This window comes from Panthera tigris, chromosome E2 (assembly GCF_018350195.1).
Source record: "Panthera tigris isolate Pti1 chromosome E2, P.tigris_Pti1_mat1.1, whole genome shotgun sequence".
Classification (NCBI taxonomy): Eukaryota; Metazoa; Chordata; class Mammalia; order Carnivora; family Felidae; genus Panthera; species Panthera tigris.
Genome location: NC_056674.1, coordinates 5,174,517 through 5,192,369, shown reverse-complemented (window position 1 = coordinate 5,192,369; position 17,853 = coordinate 5,174,517). Strand labels below are relative to the sequence as shown.

Genomic DNA, 17,853 nt, shown 5'->3' with positions numbered 1-17,853 from the left:
GTGACTTTCAAGTATTCACCACCCCTATGTAAAAGCCAAAGATTGGGAACAACCCAAAATCCTTTGGTAGAAAACCAATGAAGTGGAATAATGTCCAACTATAAGGAAGGAGGAAAATAATCTGCATTTATAATTGCATTTAAAAAAAAAACTTTTGGAGAGTATCTAAGGAAAGAAAGGTTTGTATTTTGGTAGAGTATTAATAGGTGGATACATGGATAATTATACAGATAATAATTTTATAATCCTTTAAATGATAGGAGGGAGACTTTTCTATCATTTTAAGATTCTCATCCTTAGGATCTATTAAAAACTTGAAAGTCAGTGTAAATATTAGTGTCACCTAAGAAAATAGCTTATTCCAATAAAGCAACAACTAGTATTCTCCCCTTAGACCACAGTTCTCATTATATTGCAATTGTTGGCAGGTGTTCAAAAAATCCTGCCCAATGCCGTTACATTCAAAATGTGCCCAAAGCCATAGAAAACCACCATGAGGTGACCAGGATCCACTGGCTAGCTCTTACATGGAAATGAGATGCTGTTTGCCCACAGTCAACCTCATCTCAAATGAGCCCCTCCCCAGACGATGGAGGCTTGAGCCCCAGTATTGCCTCTGGTCCTGGCAACCAATGATTCTGCCATGACAGGCCTGCAAGGACCAAATGTGCAAGGCAGACCACCCATTGTAAATAATCAAGCCCTCTTACCCTGTGGAGCTGTGCCAACTTCCGCTCCTGACACTCCAAATACGAGGAAATCTATCTATGTCTAGTTCTTCAAAATCAGAGGCACAGTTGTTGTAACAATGATTTCTTGGTGATGTGGAAAAGAGGAGAATGATCGTTCCCCCAAAATCTTGGGCAGGAGCTGCTTTGTGACCACAAGAGTACTGTACAATTCTCAAGGGTGTAAGGGAGGATATCAAAATTCCATTGTGGTACATGCCTGGGCTCTTGCTCTACTCTCCAAATGAACTTGAACAGTGTGCCAAAATGCACCTTTCTTTCCTCAGGTACCCAATATCTCTATGGTGTGTTAAAGACCCTAGATTGATAGGTAGGTAGGTAGCTAGTTCGGTAGGTAGACAGACAGACAGAATTCTTCATGATGGAGTCCTGGTAGGTTTTATCTTTTTGGAAATTCATAAGCATTCTTTGGTATCTACTTCTTGCCATATAATTATCGTGGGCTGGATTTATTTTTATTTCTATGGGATCAGTTATACTGTGTCTGCCTTCACTTCTTCACTTGACTTTAGTTAGCCTTCTCTATCATTCTGGCTTCATTAGACATACATCTGTTGATTTTAGGGGGTTTTCTGAACAACTGTTTCTATTGTTGATTTTTCCAATTTTTGCTTTATTCTATAGTTTTCATTTCTGTTTTATGTTTCAATTGCCTTTCTTCTGCTAATTTTGAGCACATGGCACATAGGGTGATTTTCTTCATTTTCTGAGATACAAGAACGTGATTTGTACTACACCAAGAGATGCTACAGAATTCTCTACTAAGCTATGTTGTCAGTTCCTTGTGTGCAAGTTTATGTGTTCATGAAAGAAGCAAGTCCTGATGATTTCTTCTTAGCTGTCTTCCTGATATTCTGATTGATTTTAAGCTTCTATATTAGAAGTTGTCAGTCCTTCATCTGAGAGTAGTACCCTGGAATGATTTTACTTTTCTGTTATTTGATCTCAGTCAGGTATATTTTCACATGGTACCAAGACATTCCTGCTAAAGTCATGCGTTGACGCTTCGTTCCAAAAAGGGTCATGAGTAGATATAAACACAGTTCCCTTGAGAATGTACACTTAACTCACAGACTGGAACAAGGTTGGGGAGAGTGAAGACCAAAGGTATCTGGGGACTCCTTCCCAGAGAATGATGATGAATGTAATACATATGGGGAAGTCTTTTATCAAAGTGCCAACCTTATTATGCAGAGGAGTATCCCTAAGGGAGAGAATCATTATAAATATATTGAATGTGGGAAAATTCTTAACCAGTTTCCTAATGTTGGTGATCATCAGAGGATTCATGTGGGAAGAAACCGTTGCAGATATAATCAACCTGGGAGCATGTTTAGTCATTCATCAAGATTCAGTACAGGTAAGACAACTGGTACAGCAGAGGAAAGTTATATAGGTAACGTATGTGGCAAAGCCTTTGACCACCAGCAACTGCATGCTGGACAGAAACCTACAAATGTGAAGAATGTGGCAAGACCTTTAAATTGTCTCAACCCTTATTCAACATAAATTAACTCATACTGTATAGAAACCTTACCAATGTAAGGAGTGTGGCCATGTCTTTAACCAGTTCTCCACCCTTACAGGACATCAAAGAATTCATACTGGAGAGAAAACTTACCAAGAAAAAGAAGGTGGCAAGTCCTTTATCTGGCTCTCCTCCCTTTCAGGACATCAAAGAATTCATACTGTAGAGAAACCTTACAAACGTCAACAATATGGTAAGACCTTTCGGCATCATTCACAAATTTCTGAACATCACACGGTTCATGCTGAGGAGAAACCTTACCAATGCAAAGAATGTGGCAAGGCCTTTAACTGGCGCATAGCCCTTAGGAGACATCACAGAATCCATACGGGAGAGAAAACTTACCAATGTAAAAAATGTGGCAAGGCCTTTGTAAACTTCTCAAACTTGACACAACATCGCAGAATTCATACTGGAGTGAAACCTTACCAATGCCAAGAATCTGGCAAGGCCTATACGCGACAGTCAAGCCTTACCAAACATCACAGAATTCATACTGGAGTGAAACATTACCAATGTAAAGAATGTGGCAAGGCTTTTGGGTCCTTCTCAAACTTGAAACATCGCAGAATTCATACTGGACTCAAACCTTACAAATGTCAAGAATGTGCTAAATCTCTTATCTGGCACTCAGTCCTCAAGACACATGACAGAGTTAATAGTGGAGAGAAACCTTACCAATGTAAAGAATGTGGCAAGGCCTTTAGCTGGCTCTCAGCCCTTAAAGTACATCACAGAAGTCATACTGGAGGGAAACATTACCAATGTAAAGAATGTGGTAAAGCCTTTTACTGGCACTCAGCCATTATGTTACATCAGAGAATTCACAGTGGAGAGAAACCTTACCAATGTAAAGAATGTGGCAAGGCCTTTAACCAGAAATCAAACTTTAAACGACATAAAGTAATTCATACTGGAGTGAAACCTTACCAATGTAAAGAATGTGGCAAGGCCTTTACCTGGTCATCAGTCCTTAAGATACATCACAGAATTCATAGTGGAGTAAAACCTTACCAATGTAATGAATGTGGCAAGGCCTTTTACTGCCCATCACATCTTGATGTACATCACAGAGTCCATACTGGAGAGAAACCTTACAAATGTAATGAATGTGGCAAGACCTTTAACCAGAAATCATACCTTAAACAACATAAAGTAATTCATACTGGGCAGAAACCTTACCAATGTAAAGAATGTGGCAAAACCTTTAACTGGCAATCAGCCCTTAAGGCACATCACAGAATTCATAGTGGAGAGAAACCTTACCAATGTAAAGAATGTGGCATCGCCTTTAGCTGGCTCTCAGCCCTTACAGAACATCACAGAATTCATACTGGAGTGAACACTTACCAATGCAAAGAATGTGGCAAGGTCTATACGCGATATTCAAACCTTAGCAAACATCATAGAATTCATACTGGAGTGAAACCTTACCAATGTCAAGATTGTGGCAAAGCCTTTAACTGGCAATCGGCCCTGAAGGCACATCACAGAATTCACAGTGGAGAGAAACCTTACCAATGCAGTGAATGTGGCAAGGCTTTCATCCGGCCCTCAGCCCTTACAGTACATCACAGAATTCATACTGGAGTGAAACCTTACCAATGTAAGGAATGTGGCAAAGCCTTTAACTGGCAATCGGCCCTGAAGGCACATCACAGAATTCACAGTGGAGAGAAACCTTACCAATGCAAAGAATGTGGCAAGGCCTTCATCCGGCCCTCAGCCCTTACAGAACATCACAGAATTCATACTGGAGTGAAACCTTACCAATGCAAAGAATGTGGCAAGGCATATCCGCGACAGTCAAGCCTTACCAAACATCACAGAATTCATGCTGAAGACTGACTTTACCAATGTAATGAATGTGGAAAGGCCTTTTCCCCCACGAGGCACATCTTAATGTACATCACAGAATCCATCTTGGAGAGAAAGGTTACCAATGTCAAGACTGTGGGAAGACCTTCTCCCACCAGGCACATCTTAATGAACATCACAGAATCCATAACAGAGAGAAACCTTACCAATGTAAAGGATGTGGGAAAACCTTTCTTCACTGTTCATCCTTGACTTATTAACATAGTATTCATACTAGAGCAAATCTTCCAAATGTTAAGACTGTGACAGAATTTCTAAGGATTCCTCAACTCTTATTCCACATCAGATAATTCATACTGAAGAGTAATGATACCCATTGATACCCATTGGAAATTGTTAAGATAGTAAAGCAATGCTTTACAAGTAAACCCTGATTCTTCATCAGAGAACATATACTGGAGATGATCTTACCAATACAAAGAATTTGGCAAGCCTTTTAATCAGTACTCAAGTCTCATCCAACATCACAGAACTCATACTGCAGAGAAAACTTACAAAGAATGTGGTAAAAAACGTTTCAGACTGCTCAAGCCTTACTCATTACCATAGTTCCTGTTACACAGAGACATTACAAATGTAATGAATGTGGCAAACCTCTAGCTGGATCTCACAACTGCCTCAATATCACAGTTATGATACAAGAGCAAAACTATAAAATGTAAAGGGAGTGGCCATACCTTTAACTGGAATTCAATCATGACTCAGTATCCCCAAATGCCTACTTGGGGATAATGTATGAAGAAGGAAAGACCTTTTTAAATATACACTTCAGAAAACAAAACCATACCGAGAGGAAAGTAACCTGAAAGATATATATATAGTCATCTAATTACCTGAACGACAACGTCACAGAATTCACAGTAGAAAGAAGTACATTGGCCACTCTATTCAGACATTATCTCCATAAAAATACTTAACCATATGGGATAAAACAAAGTTGAACACTTCGATAACGAATATGCGGGTATGCCTGAAAATAGAGAAGGGGGTGGTGTTTTGCATAGGAATAAGTAATTTCAATATGGTTTTGTTTTACCTTGGCCCTCTTTAAGATGTTGACTAGCAAGTAATAATTATTTGTGCCCTCAAATCACTTCAGACAATTCACTGATTCCCAGTGGGTGTTGAAAGTATGTGGCTGATTCTTCCTGCATCAAAGATATCAGATGCCCTTCTCTCGTAGGTGGGACTCCTGCATACCTGATCTTCCATGGAAGATGAAGGACAATATGATGTAGAATCTATGAACAAACTTAAATGGAGGTGTCGTTTATGTTTCTAACACTGATGTAAGTTATTATGAAATGGGTTTTCAGAACATCATTCTTGAACATTTATTAAAACTAAAAATGTTTCTGAATGTTACAAATAAAATGTTTTACTTATTGGTTTTGTGCAGTCCAGGCACATACTGAGACAATTTCTTAACAGATATAGTTAAAAGTAGAGAATACCAGTTGATGTGGTTGAAAGGAAGAAACCTTCACAGATATCAGAAAGAGAGTAACTAACTCTTCCCTGACATGGCATAGGATTGTACACTGACATTGTTTAAGAATTACCTCAGGTCTCAAAGTGTTCTGGTATGCAAGATTAAGGTGTTAACAAAATAGATTTTAAAAAGATGTCTCCTTAAAGCCTCTTGGTAACCACAAAGCAAAACCTGTAGTAGACACACAAAACCCAAATCGAAAGGAATCAAAATACACCACTTTAGAAAATCAACAAATCACAAAGAAGAAGACCAAACGGATAAGAAAGGGGCAAGTAATTCTACAAGAGCTAAAAACATGGGAAACAATGACAAGAGTAACTCCATCCATACCTGTGTCAATACTTACTTTAAATATAAAGGGACTAAATTCTCCAACCAAAAGATACATTGGCTGAAGGGAAAGAAGTACACAAACAAAGGATATGTACTGCCTTCAAGAGACTCACTTCAGCTGTAGGAACACACTCAGGCTGAAAGCGCAGGTGTGGAAAAGATCTTCAATGCCAGTGGAAAACAAAAGAATGTGGAGTAGCCATGCTTACATCAGACAAAACAGACTTTAAGCCCAAGACTGTAAGAAGTCACAGTGCATGTCCTTACAAAATAGAGGGGTCACCTCATGCAGCGTTTTTAGTTATGTGGTGTTTGGCAGAATGACAATAAGGTGTTCACCCATTTTTTGGGAAGGACACCAAGAGTGTTCGTGTAACTCATATAGTGTTTAACACTTTAAAAACCAACACATTTTTCCATTAATGTTGGTGGTGTTTGTGCAGGTATCTGAATTGTAGCTTGTGTAATGTTTATGAACATCTGTATCTTAGGAGTCTCCTAAATGGCTAGTTGATATTCAAAGACATATTCCTGTGATTTGAGGGTTGGGGGGAAAAAAAGAACTCTGAATGACACTTTGAGAAACACCTATTGCTTCCAGGTTTTGATGAGTGTGGAATAACAACTGTTGCAATGAAAATGTGGGTACTGTACTGTAACAAGTGACCAATGGTTTCTGAAAACCAACTTGTAGAGGCTAATAAATCTTTCCCACAGTATTCCATTTGCTAACCTCTTGCTGTAAGAACACTGCATTTTTTTCATCTCACATGTCATTTACTTTACATTGTTATCTCATGTTTTAAGCCCCCAAATAAGTTATTGGTCCTTTCAGGCAGGTTACCAGAATACCTCTCTGTAAAATTCCTAATATTCAATTCTGAGGACTTTTCTTTGTATGAAATTGCCAATCATCACTTTTTATGGATCACCTTTGCAATACTTGTGCTGGTGGATTTATTTCATGTTGGGTTCTTTCTGAAATGATAGATGAAAACCTTACATTCTACTTGGCTCACACTTTGTAGACCTCCGTACCTGTTACTAAAGGTTTTATACATCATATATGTATTCACCAAATAGAAAACATGAATCCTTTCATGTTGGAGAAAGGTAGCTAATGCATGCATTTAGATTTTGTCCGTGTTACCTTAAAGCAATAGATTTGTATATCCATGTAGTGTCTGCATTGACAAGACATTTAATTGTGTTTATTGCTTTTTACTCCTTGAGCTACTTAATAATCTTTTTGTGCATCCGATTATTGTGTTGATGTGGCCAACTTTTGGTACATTATTTATTTTTAAAATCTTGTTTGTTAAATATATATATATATCTTTTATAGTTTTTTTAAAGAAATATAACCAGCTTTCCCTAAAAAAAGAATAAATAGAGGGGTGCCTGGTGGCTTAGTGAGGTAAGCTGCTGACTTGGGCTCAGGTCATGATCTCGCGGTCTGAGTTCAAGCCCTACATTGGGTTCTGTGCTGACAGATCACAGCCTGAAGCCTGCTGCAGATTCTGTGTCTCCCTCTCTCTCAACCCCTCCCCCATTCAAGCTCTGTCTCTCTTGCTCTCAAAAATAAATAAACATAATTTTTTTTAAAAGAACTAATAGAAAATAAAAGAATCAATTCAACACAAAGATAGAACTTCGGTAAATATTTGTCCATCCCACACAAAAGCACCTAAATATAAAGCAACTATTAACAGACAAGAATAGAGAAAAAGACAAGATATATTAGCAGGGGACTTCAATTGTGCACGTTCCCATAATAAGTAGAGTATCCAGACAGAAAATCAATTAATATCAGACTTCAATGCCATTAAGTAGGTGTATTACAACATTCCATCCAACAGTTGCAGGAAACACATTCTTCTCATGTACATATGGAACATTGTCTAATATATGTTACATGTTGGGTCACAAAATCATAATAAATTTAAGATTGAAATCCTATGAAGCAGGGTGCCTGGGTGGCTCAAAAGTGTCCAACTCTTGACTTTGGTCAGGTCACAATCTCACAGTTCTTGGGTTTAAGCCCCCCATCAGACTCCACAATCACAGGGTGGAGCCTGCTTGGGATTCTCTCTCACTCCCTCCTTCCATCCCTCCCCTCCTCATATGCTTACTCTGGTGCTCTTTATCTCCAAAGGAACAAACTTAAAAGAAAAAATCAGGAAGTATCTCTTTCAAACACAATGCCATAAAACCAAAAGCCAATTAGAAGTACAAAACAAAGTAAAAATCTCAAGTGTGTGAAAACTCAAAAAAAGCACAACATTCCTAAAAGCCAAGACTTGAAAACCATTTGTGGCCCCTGTCAGAAAAGTAAATAATGTGGTATGTATATAAGGTATATGCTAGCTTTAATTCACAATACTGTATTGCCTATTTGAAAGATGCTAAACGGAGTAGCTTTCTTGGGTTTCTTATCACACCCAAGAAATTTCTAACTGTGAGGTGATGGATGTTAACTAGGTTTATTGTAAATACTTTGCGATATATACATGTATCAAATCCTTAAGTGACACATTATGTTAGACTAAGGTGTACAACTTCTCTCTGAATAAAAGTAGGAAAAAAAACGTAAATAAGCAGACTAGTGGTTGTGCATACATAAAGATAAGGGAATGAATGTGGTGACCCAGAAGATATTTTCCTCATGAAACCTTGATTTTTAACCTCACAAGACCCTGAACAGAAAGCAAAGCCATGTCCACTGAAATTCACACTTAACAACAACACAATTGTGTTAACATTCGCTCATAAAATCATGATGACTGGTTATGGTAGTGATAGAAAACAACTACCTTAGGCATATCATGTATTATAATATGAAAATTATAAAGTATATGCTTATAAAATATTTAAATAAAAAGTAACATTAATTCCTGTCAATCAAAAATAGCTAGACCTTCGGAGATAACTATTTTTCAAGTAGAGGTGGATATTCCCTCTTAGGCAAATTCAGAGTGTATGTGAAATTGCCCTTGAAATTGAGCAACACACAGGCACTAAAGTATCTTGTGCTTGGTTCAATGTTTCTATAAATATTGTCACATCAAACTTATTCTCAAATTGCTTTTCTTAATGCTACATGAGGGTGGTATTTTCACACCAGTAAAAATTGATTTCACAAAAACCAAAACGCATCATATACCACGGTAATTATAAACAAAACGTCCTTGTTCCAACAGTTTCTTGTTTATACGCTTACATAGTTGAATGTGTCTGTCTCTTCCTATCACACACATCATGAAATGTGATCTTTGAGGTGAAAACATGTGACTTAACTGGGTGGTTATGGAGATTGTTGCATCATCATGACTGCACTCTTATACTGAATGGACTATTTCTAAATGTCCCTTGCTAATGGATTTAAAACAAACACCACATAATATCCTACCAACCATGTTTCCACAGTTAAATGAAATAGGGAAGCCATAGCCTGCGGTGGTTCTAATGCCACCAAAGCCTCTGTAGGGAAACCTTGACGTAATTCGCAGTCACTGTACTGGAGAGGACAAAAATTAACTTAAGAACAAGCAATTACAGTCACCTAGGCTTTCCAAAAATCAAGGAAATGCTTAAGGTGTATGCAATAAAACACTCTCCTTCCTTTGCTTCCACCTACTCTGTAAAACCCTTATCACTACCTCCTACAAGTGGACATGCTCAGTCATCTGAATAGATCAATTAAACGGTCAAATTAACCCTTGAAAATGTGAATGTACATCAGTTCATCATTTACCACCACACAGTATCACCTTCCATTTTGCCCACTTGCATCGTGGGCCAAAGAGTCAGTGTGACCTCTTTCCCTGCCCCTCGCTGCTCACTCTTGCACGTGCACCTTAGACCTCAATAAAACTCTGCCCGCACTTGCCCAGACTTCACTCTTGGTAATGGCTCCCCACCGCGCCTGCGCAGACAGGTTGCCACCAAGTGCGGCACATGCGCACAGGGGACTTGTAGCACAGACCTCCCCTCTTGGGACTAAACCTGTAGTCACCGGCTTCTCCTTTCACCTGCCCAGGGCTCCCCAGCACCAGCCTTGCATCTTGGCTCAACCAGACCCATCAATCCCACCTCCAGTGGCCCTTCTGACACACCACCCCCAGCCCCATTCCTGATCCATACTTCGGGCCTAACACTGGGCACAGAGCTCAGCTACCCCTGAATTTGCACTGGGAAGAGACCCTCTGCCTAAATGCAGCTTGCAAAGCCCAACAGAGAACTTTCCCTTCAGATTCTGTCAAAGATGACCTGTTGGGCCCTGATATTGCCCTCCATGCCTCTACAGTCAGTCCCTGATCCTCCTTTCAAAGAACAGCTCAGAGGACAGAGTTTCCGGCAGCTCCACCTACTGGGTGGCCCAAGTTGGTGCTCAAAATTTCTTGAGGCTCAGACTCAGATAGAGGAGAGTCAAGCACTTACAACTTGGTGAATCCTTTTCACCTATCTGGTTAAAACAGTGCTTCCAAGGTAACCCAAAGCATCCCATCTTACATTCCTGGGACATCCTTTGAAAGTCCACATTTAGAATTAACCAAACACTGGGCACCTGGGGACGCCTGGGAGGCTCAGCTCACATGGTTAAGCCGCTGACTTCTGCTTAGGTCTTGATTTCACATTTGGTGGGTTGGAGACCCACTTTGGGCTCTGTGCTGACAGAACCTGGAGCCTGCTGCAGATTTTGTGTCTCCTCTCACTGCCCCTGCCCCTCCTCCCCCACTCTCAGTCTCTCTCTCTCTCTCTCTGTCTCTGTCTCTTTCTCTCTCAAAAATAAATAAACATTAAAAGAATTCTTTAATAAAACTAACCAAATAGGTAAGGAAAATTACTGGCCTATTAAATATCCCTCTAATCCACCCTTCTTTTCTGTTTCCCAATCTTTTCTCTATATTTGTGCCATTAAATCCAACATTGTTTCAAGATTACTGATGATGCAAAAGAAGAGAAGCCATCTCTAAACCCAGGAAGGCTCACCGAGCATCCAAAACCCACCTGGAACAAAGGAATGTGCAGTACCCAATTCCCAAGGTTTTAGAAAGATTAACCCACGTAATATATGTCTGATTCCCTGCACAGTATCTTGGACAGACTGCATCCTCCTATACCTAGACCATGGAAAAGATGCTCAGTAGACATTCAAGAATGAGTACCTATTATGTACCCCAAACAGCCTTGTTCAGACACCCCTGCCTTATCTAGTCCCTTTCCAACTTGCAGGGGATGAGCAGAAAAGGCCATCTTTCCAGAAGCTGTTAATCTTCACACTGGCAACAGCAGTGTTTATGTTGAGATAAGATGGTTGGGTGTAAGGGGCTTGGGTGTGCTCTTCTGCTTTCTCTAGCTTAGTGCTACTGGAAATGTAGTCTTGGGTTACCAGCCTCAATGACTGTTAAAAGTACAAACTAATGACCTTCGTCTAGTCCTAGGAAGTCATGATATCTGAGTGTGGGGCCCTGGAATCTTTTTTAATGGTAACCTGAAGTGATTGGTATATACATGAAATTTTGACAAGTAACGTTTAGAAAAGTTCTCAGCTTTGCCTTCCCGTTGGGATACCCTGTGTAGTTTTTTGCACTACCATCTCCAGCGTCCCACACCCCAAAGATTTTGGCACTTAGTTCTTGATGGGGCCTAGCATCAATTAGGTATTAATGAAGTGGCCCAACGTATTCCATTGTGAGGCCAATGTGAACACTGAGGCTCCCAGGTACATTTCTTTTTTTTAATGTTTATTTAAGAGAGATAGTGCAAGCAAGTGAGCCAGGGAGGGGCAGAGAGAGAGAGGGAGACAGAATCCGAAGCAGGCTCCAGGCTCAGCTGTCAGCAGAGAGTCCAAAGCAAGGCTCGAACCCACAAACCATGAGGTCATGACCTGAGCCGAAGTTGGACGCTTGACTGACTGAGCCACCCAAGCACCACGCTCCCAGGTAGATTTCTGAGGATGGGGGACAGGGTCTGGTCAATAGGGAAACCTCTATGGGGAAAGCTGCTCTATATACTATTTGACATGGGAGATTCAATTTACCCACACATTCCTGATGTACCAGTATTTGTGCATGTCTGCAACAGACAAGGGTACCCAAAAGTGGGAGAGGAATAAATCACATTGGGGCCTCCACTTAGAAACTGCCTATGTGTAGAGATTTTCACCTGCCACCCAAAAGCAATGGAATAGCCTCCAGATCACACAGACCCTCACTGGCCATGGAGAGGCATTTGGGTTTCACTGTGAATGCCATGGAAGACATTGGCACAGAAGGGAATTCTTTAGAGGATGTAGGAACATGACAAGAGGGAGACAGGATAGGTCCCTCTGTGACCACCTCTGTTCACCAGAGAAATAAACACACCACAGAAGTAAACCTAGGTTTCCAAAATCAGTCCACTGAAGCAGAGCTTTCGAAACCACAGTTTAAGGTCAAGTTTTCTCCTTTGATCTTTGGCCCGTACCTCTGTCATCTGGTGCATTCATTCCCACTTACCTGTGTGTGTGGGTACTGTCTCCTTTCTCTTCACATGCCAGGGCTCTTTCCTTTTCCAAAAATCTTGACCAGATCCAGAGACAGCAAGACCTATTTACAAAAAACAACAACAACAACAACAACAACAAAAAAAAAACAAACAAAGCAAAAAACATGAGTCTTGCTGGGGAATCTAGGATTTCAACTCAAGCATTATGTTTACCAGAGAAGACAGCATATTACAAAAGATATACAAAATTATTTCTCAAATTACTGATGGGAACCTGAGGGGAAGTCGGTGGTAACTGTTACATCCTTAAGAGGAACCTTACACCTGAGGGGGTTTGCTGCGGTCAGACACTCCCAGCATTGTTCCAAAAAGTGTTTTCCCCACCCAGGGATCTCAGGTCCTAATCCTTCCCTTTCTGCTTACTGAATCCTATCTTTCCCTATCAAAATTGTAAGTTAGGCCTGAGTAAGCAGGAAGGTTTCCCATTAATTTATGAGTTGAGTTTAGGCTTTTCCTCAAAGGGAGGTAACAGGGTCTCCTGTACAGGAGTTGGGGAGGGTCAGGTCCATGTAGCACACTGTTCCTATGCTGTAGCAGAATTTGTGGGCTCTGTGGGAGGGGAGGCACCCTGAAAACAGGGGAGGGAAACTCAGAGATTGGTGCCCAAGTGGGAGATGACAGTTTCTGAATAGCTCTTGACACAAAGGACTGGGAATTTGGGCCGTTTTTGCATTTCAAAGCCCTGCCTGCAGGAGATCAGGTTACAGGTGGAGAGGCTGTGTTGGTGTGTTTACAGACATTTTCTCCTACTTCAGCTGGAATTTCTCCACAAAGGTCTTCTGAGAAAGAAATCTTGAAGAGGAGGTGAAAGAAGAAATGGCCAGTTCTCAAGTAAGCCTTGTGTCCCAGGCCGGAGGACCTGTGATCTTTTTCTCCTGAATTCCATGCATGTAGAAATTGCAGGGAACCTGGGTGTTTCAGCCATTTGAGAGCATCAGACTCTTGATTTGGGCTCAGGTCATGATCTCAGCCTTGCATCAGGCTTCCTTCTGAGTTTGGAGCCTACTTAAGATTTCCTCTCTGTCCCTGTTTCCCTGTCCTCCATTTATATGCATCCTCTCTCTCTAAGAGAAATTAAAAAAAAGAAAAAAAGGCAATGATTTTTTTTTTTTTTAGTTCTGATGGTTCTGCTTTATGTTTTCACCTAAGTTTTAACCTTCTCAGAAATGATATTCTAGGTTATGTCTTTAGAACACTCCTCCCCTATATCCCAGAGACTTTGCTCCCTTCTCTTCAACCTGGCTTCCAGTAGGGCATCAACAGTTTTCACTTTGAATTAAATTCCTGCAAGTATTGAAAATATTCCCTTTGTGACAGATCCAGAGGCGAAAATGTTGAATCCAAGTGTCCTTTTGCTTGCTCTGGGATAGCACTTAAGGAAAACACTTCCCATTTAGGTCTGATCTGGATGGTTTCTCTGCTCTGGGTAGAGAAGGTTTATGAAAATGCACAGATACACCAGAGGGATATGAGGCACAGAATAACCTGGAATATTCCTGCTCATTAGGATGTGGAAAATATACTTTAAAATAGTCTAGACATTACAGGACATGGAAGCTATATGTGACTGAAGGCTGTATAAATGCACTGTATTCTTAAAGTTGTTTATATTCTGATTTACTGTTTGGGGGTCACAAGAATACACTGGTGATCGTGTGTCCTGAGGTGTGCCTTAGGCACTGATATGAATGGTGTACTTGCAGCTGATGTTACCTTGTATTCCTTGGCCTTGGCTCTCTGCCAGATTTCCCCCCAGTAAAGTTCATATTTTCCTTCTTATCAGTTGTAATGATTTTAGGTAGAGTTCCCAAGCGATTTCCAGACACCGTCGCATTTAAACTGGTACCTTCTTTCTCCTGGTTTCTCTTTCTCTGTAGTTTCTTTCTTTTTTTAAGTTTATGTATTTTGAGAGACACAGAGCAGGAGCAGTGGAGTTGCAGAGAAAGCATGAATCCCAAGCAGGCTCCACAGGGTCTGTGCAGAGCATGACTCAGGGCTCAAACTCACAAAACCATGAGAACTTGACCTGAGCTGAAGAGTCAAAGGCTTAACTGACTAAGTACCCAGGCACCCCTACCTTGCAGTTTCTGATGAGGAAAACAAAGGCAAAAGAAATGTAGGTAAAATTAAATTGTCTTACAACTTACAACCCACTGAGAAATACTTAAGATTGGAAGAGGAAGATATTCCTCAAGGAATTTACAACTGTTTTAATGTTAATGCTTTTCTAGAGGGGAAAAGCAAGCTTCCCTTGACAATAGCCAGACTTCCAGGATCCTGTGAGTCCTCTTTAACCTATGAAATCCCTTCAGAATCTTTATTCCAACCGCCCCCCCAACTTAAAGTATATAATGAATGTCTCCTCACAATCACACTGCAGCTCATTCTTCCCACATGCCCCGTCCCTGTGCTTTAATAAGATCAGCCTCGTTCACCAAAAAGGTCTCAAGAATAGTTTCTTGAGCATTTATTTACTCCTGGCCCACCTCACATCAGTTTCCACTGGGCAATGAAGGCCCTCACCTTGTGTAGTAGATGTAATGACTTATGGGAGCAAAGTTTCTAAATCAATCAGACCTTTATCCTGTAGGTTTTTATTTCACTTCATAGTCATGACACAGACCTACTTTTCTATTTACTTGTTTGTGTTTTCAGAAAGAGAAGAATGACATAATTAATATGTTTGAGTGTCTTAACATCCTGAAATACCATAGAGCACAATTGATGATTGAAACAAAAGCTTTCAATGAGGGGTGTCTGGGTGGCTCAGTCGATGAAGTCTACACTCTTGATTTTGGTGCAGATCATGATCTCAGTGTTCGTGAGGTAGAGCCCCATGTTAGGCTACATGCTGACAGTGGGAGCTCTCCTGGGATTCTCTCTCTGTCTCTGTCCCTCCCTTGAATTCACTCTTTCTTTATCAAAATGAATAAACATTAAATTAAAAAATGGCTTTCGAGGTGCCTGGTGGCTCAGTTGGTTAAGTATCTGACTCAACTCAGGTCACCAATCTCACAGTGCATGAGTTCGTGTCCCACAACTAACTAACTCTCTCTCTCTTCCCTTCTCCCTCTCCCTCTCCCTCTCCCTCTCCCTCTCCCTCTCCCTCTCCCTCTCCATCTCCACGCCTCCTTGGATTCTCTGTCTCTCTCCGTCTCTCTTTCCACCCTTCCTTACTTATGCCTTCTGTCTCTCAGTAAAGAATAAATAAATTAAGAATCTAAAAAAAAAAAAAAAGGTTTCCATGAAATACTATGTTACGGGATCACTGAGCACTATGGTCAAGATACTGTTCTTGAGGTACTGTATGGTACAAGACAGGGAATTTACCAAAATAGTACAGGCACAGGACCCGTGGGCAGAAAGAAATGTACTTTGGCTGCATGAAGCTTATATGTTCATGGGGGAGGGTAGTTGCAAAGGGTGTTCAATCGCAAATTTTTCTTTAAATTGATACTTGCAAAACTACTGCAAGATTTCTCTGGTGGCTATCATTTAGTTCAATAATAACTATTGGTGAGACATACCAACATTCAGGAGACACTTAAAAATGCAGCATCCAGAGGCACCTGTGTGGCTAAGTCACAGCCTGGAGTCTGCTTTGATTCTCTTCCTCTATCTGCCCCTCCCCCTTTTACACCATGCTCTCTCTCACAATATAAATAAACATGGAAAAAGAAAAATTGAATGCACTACCGAGTCTTTATTTGATGCTTATCCAAACTATGCAGTCCCTAGGTCAGACTTCTGTGGTGAAGGTGAACATGTTTCTGTTTGTATCCTTCATCATAGTAGAGTCAGAAAAAAAAAAAAACTGTTATATTCATATCATTCTGTTTGTGTTCGTAGTGTAGTGTGAGTCAAAGACCTAAGCATTATCACCTACAACTAGATTGAGGAGTTTCATGCCATCAAAATGTTTTTTGGTTGGTTGTTTTTTTAATTTATTTTGGGAGAGACAAGGGGGGGCAGAGAAAGAGGGGAGAGAGACAATCCCAAGCAGGCTCCACACTGTCAGCATAGAGCCTGAGGTGGGGCATGAACTCACGAACCTTGAGATCATGACCTGAGCTGAAATCAAGAGTTGGACACTTAACTGACTAAGCCACCCGGTCACTGCTCATTGAAATTGGTTTTTAGTCATCCTGATAATTTTCTAGTCTATCAAGTTTAATGTTATATAACTCCTTTCAAAACGTATGGATGTGTGCATGGAATGTATAAACGTGGATCAATTTTGTGTGCATACCTTCTTCTTTCCATCAGTCATCTCAGGTTTTAACACCTGCTGTGAACATTGATTTAGGGTCCTTTGTGTATATTGATCTGTGTGTCCTTTTAGATCAACTCTAGGTCAGTTAACCTGGGTTAAAATCTGATCCATACCAAGTGCTGGATGCTTGACAGAATATTCACTAAAAAGGATAATGTGTTTCCTCTCTTAGATTAGTATTATTTATTTTCCATGAATTTATGAGAAACTGTTAGATGCTCTCTACTGACCAGGAAATGCTTGGAAAGCCTTGTTGCCTTTCTTGCTATTCTAGAAGAACTTGTAATTGGTATAAAACCTGTTCAGCTTCGAGTCCTCAAAGAGTTTTCAAATTTGAGTTCTACTTCTTCATTATTGAAGTATTTGTATCCCTTGTCCCATAGACTAATGTCTTGTTAGAAATGCAAAAACCTACCCCATCTCAGAACTCCTGAACAGAATCTGCATTTTAACAAGATCTCCAAGGCACTGTTGTGAGTTCTATTCAGATTAGGATATACTAAGTATATTTGTAACTCACTGATACTTCCCATTACGAAATAGACACCACATGTACTGTATGATGGAAATACAGGATTCCAAAATGTGTATGCCTGTGTTGATGCCTTTATTTTACAAATTCTCTTGAATAAACACAATATTTATAACGGTTCATACCTCAAATTCAAGAATATATTAGAGCATAATACTGTGTTACAAATTATCTTACTGCAGAAAGCAAGAAACTCATCTAAGCAGGAACCAGTTCTCCTAATACAACTGAACAAACAGGAATACAGTCCTTGGTGAATCACAAAAGAACTATACCAAGTGGGTATGTCAGACAAAGGAAAATTGATTTACAGGAAATAAGGAGATCACAGGGAATAATGCCAAAAGCAGGGACTCACAGAGGAACGGGGAATCATTTCCTTTAAAAAAAAAATAAGTTTATTTATACTGAGAGACAGAGAGAGCAGGGGAGGGCCAGAGAGAGTTGGAGAGAGAGAATCTCAGGCAGGCTTTGCACTGTCTGCTCTGTCAACACAGAGCCTAATGTGGGACTCAA

At 40.3% G+C, this 17,853-nt stretch overlaps 1 protein-coding gene across 1 annotated transcript; it reads left to right on the top strand.

Moving 5' to 3' along the window:
- Positions 1-2,037: 2,037 nt before the first annotated feature.
- Positions 2,038-4,347, top strand: LOC122234244 (zinc finger protein 420-like). The gene is given in 2 exon segments (XM_042970015.1): positions 2,038-2,109; positions 2,278-4,347. Coding segments are annotated over 2 exon segments (2,142 nt in total).
- The last annotated feature ends 13,506 nt before the right edge of the window (positions 4,348-17,853 follow it).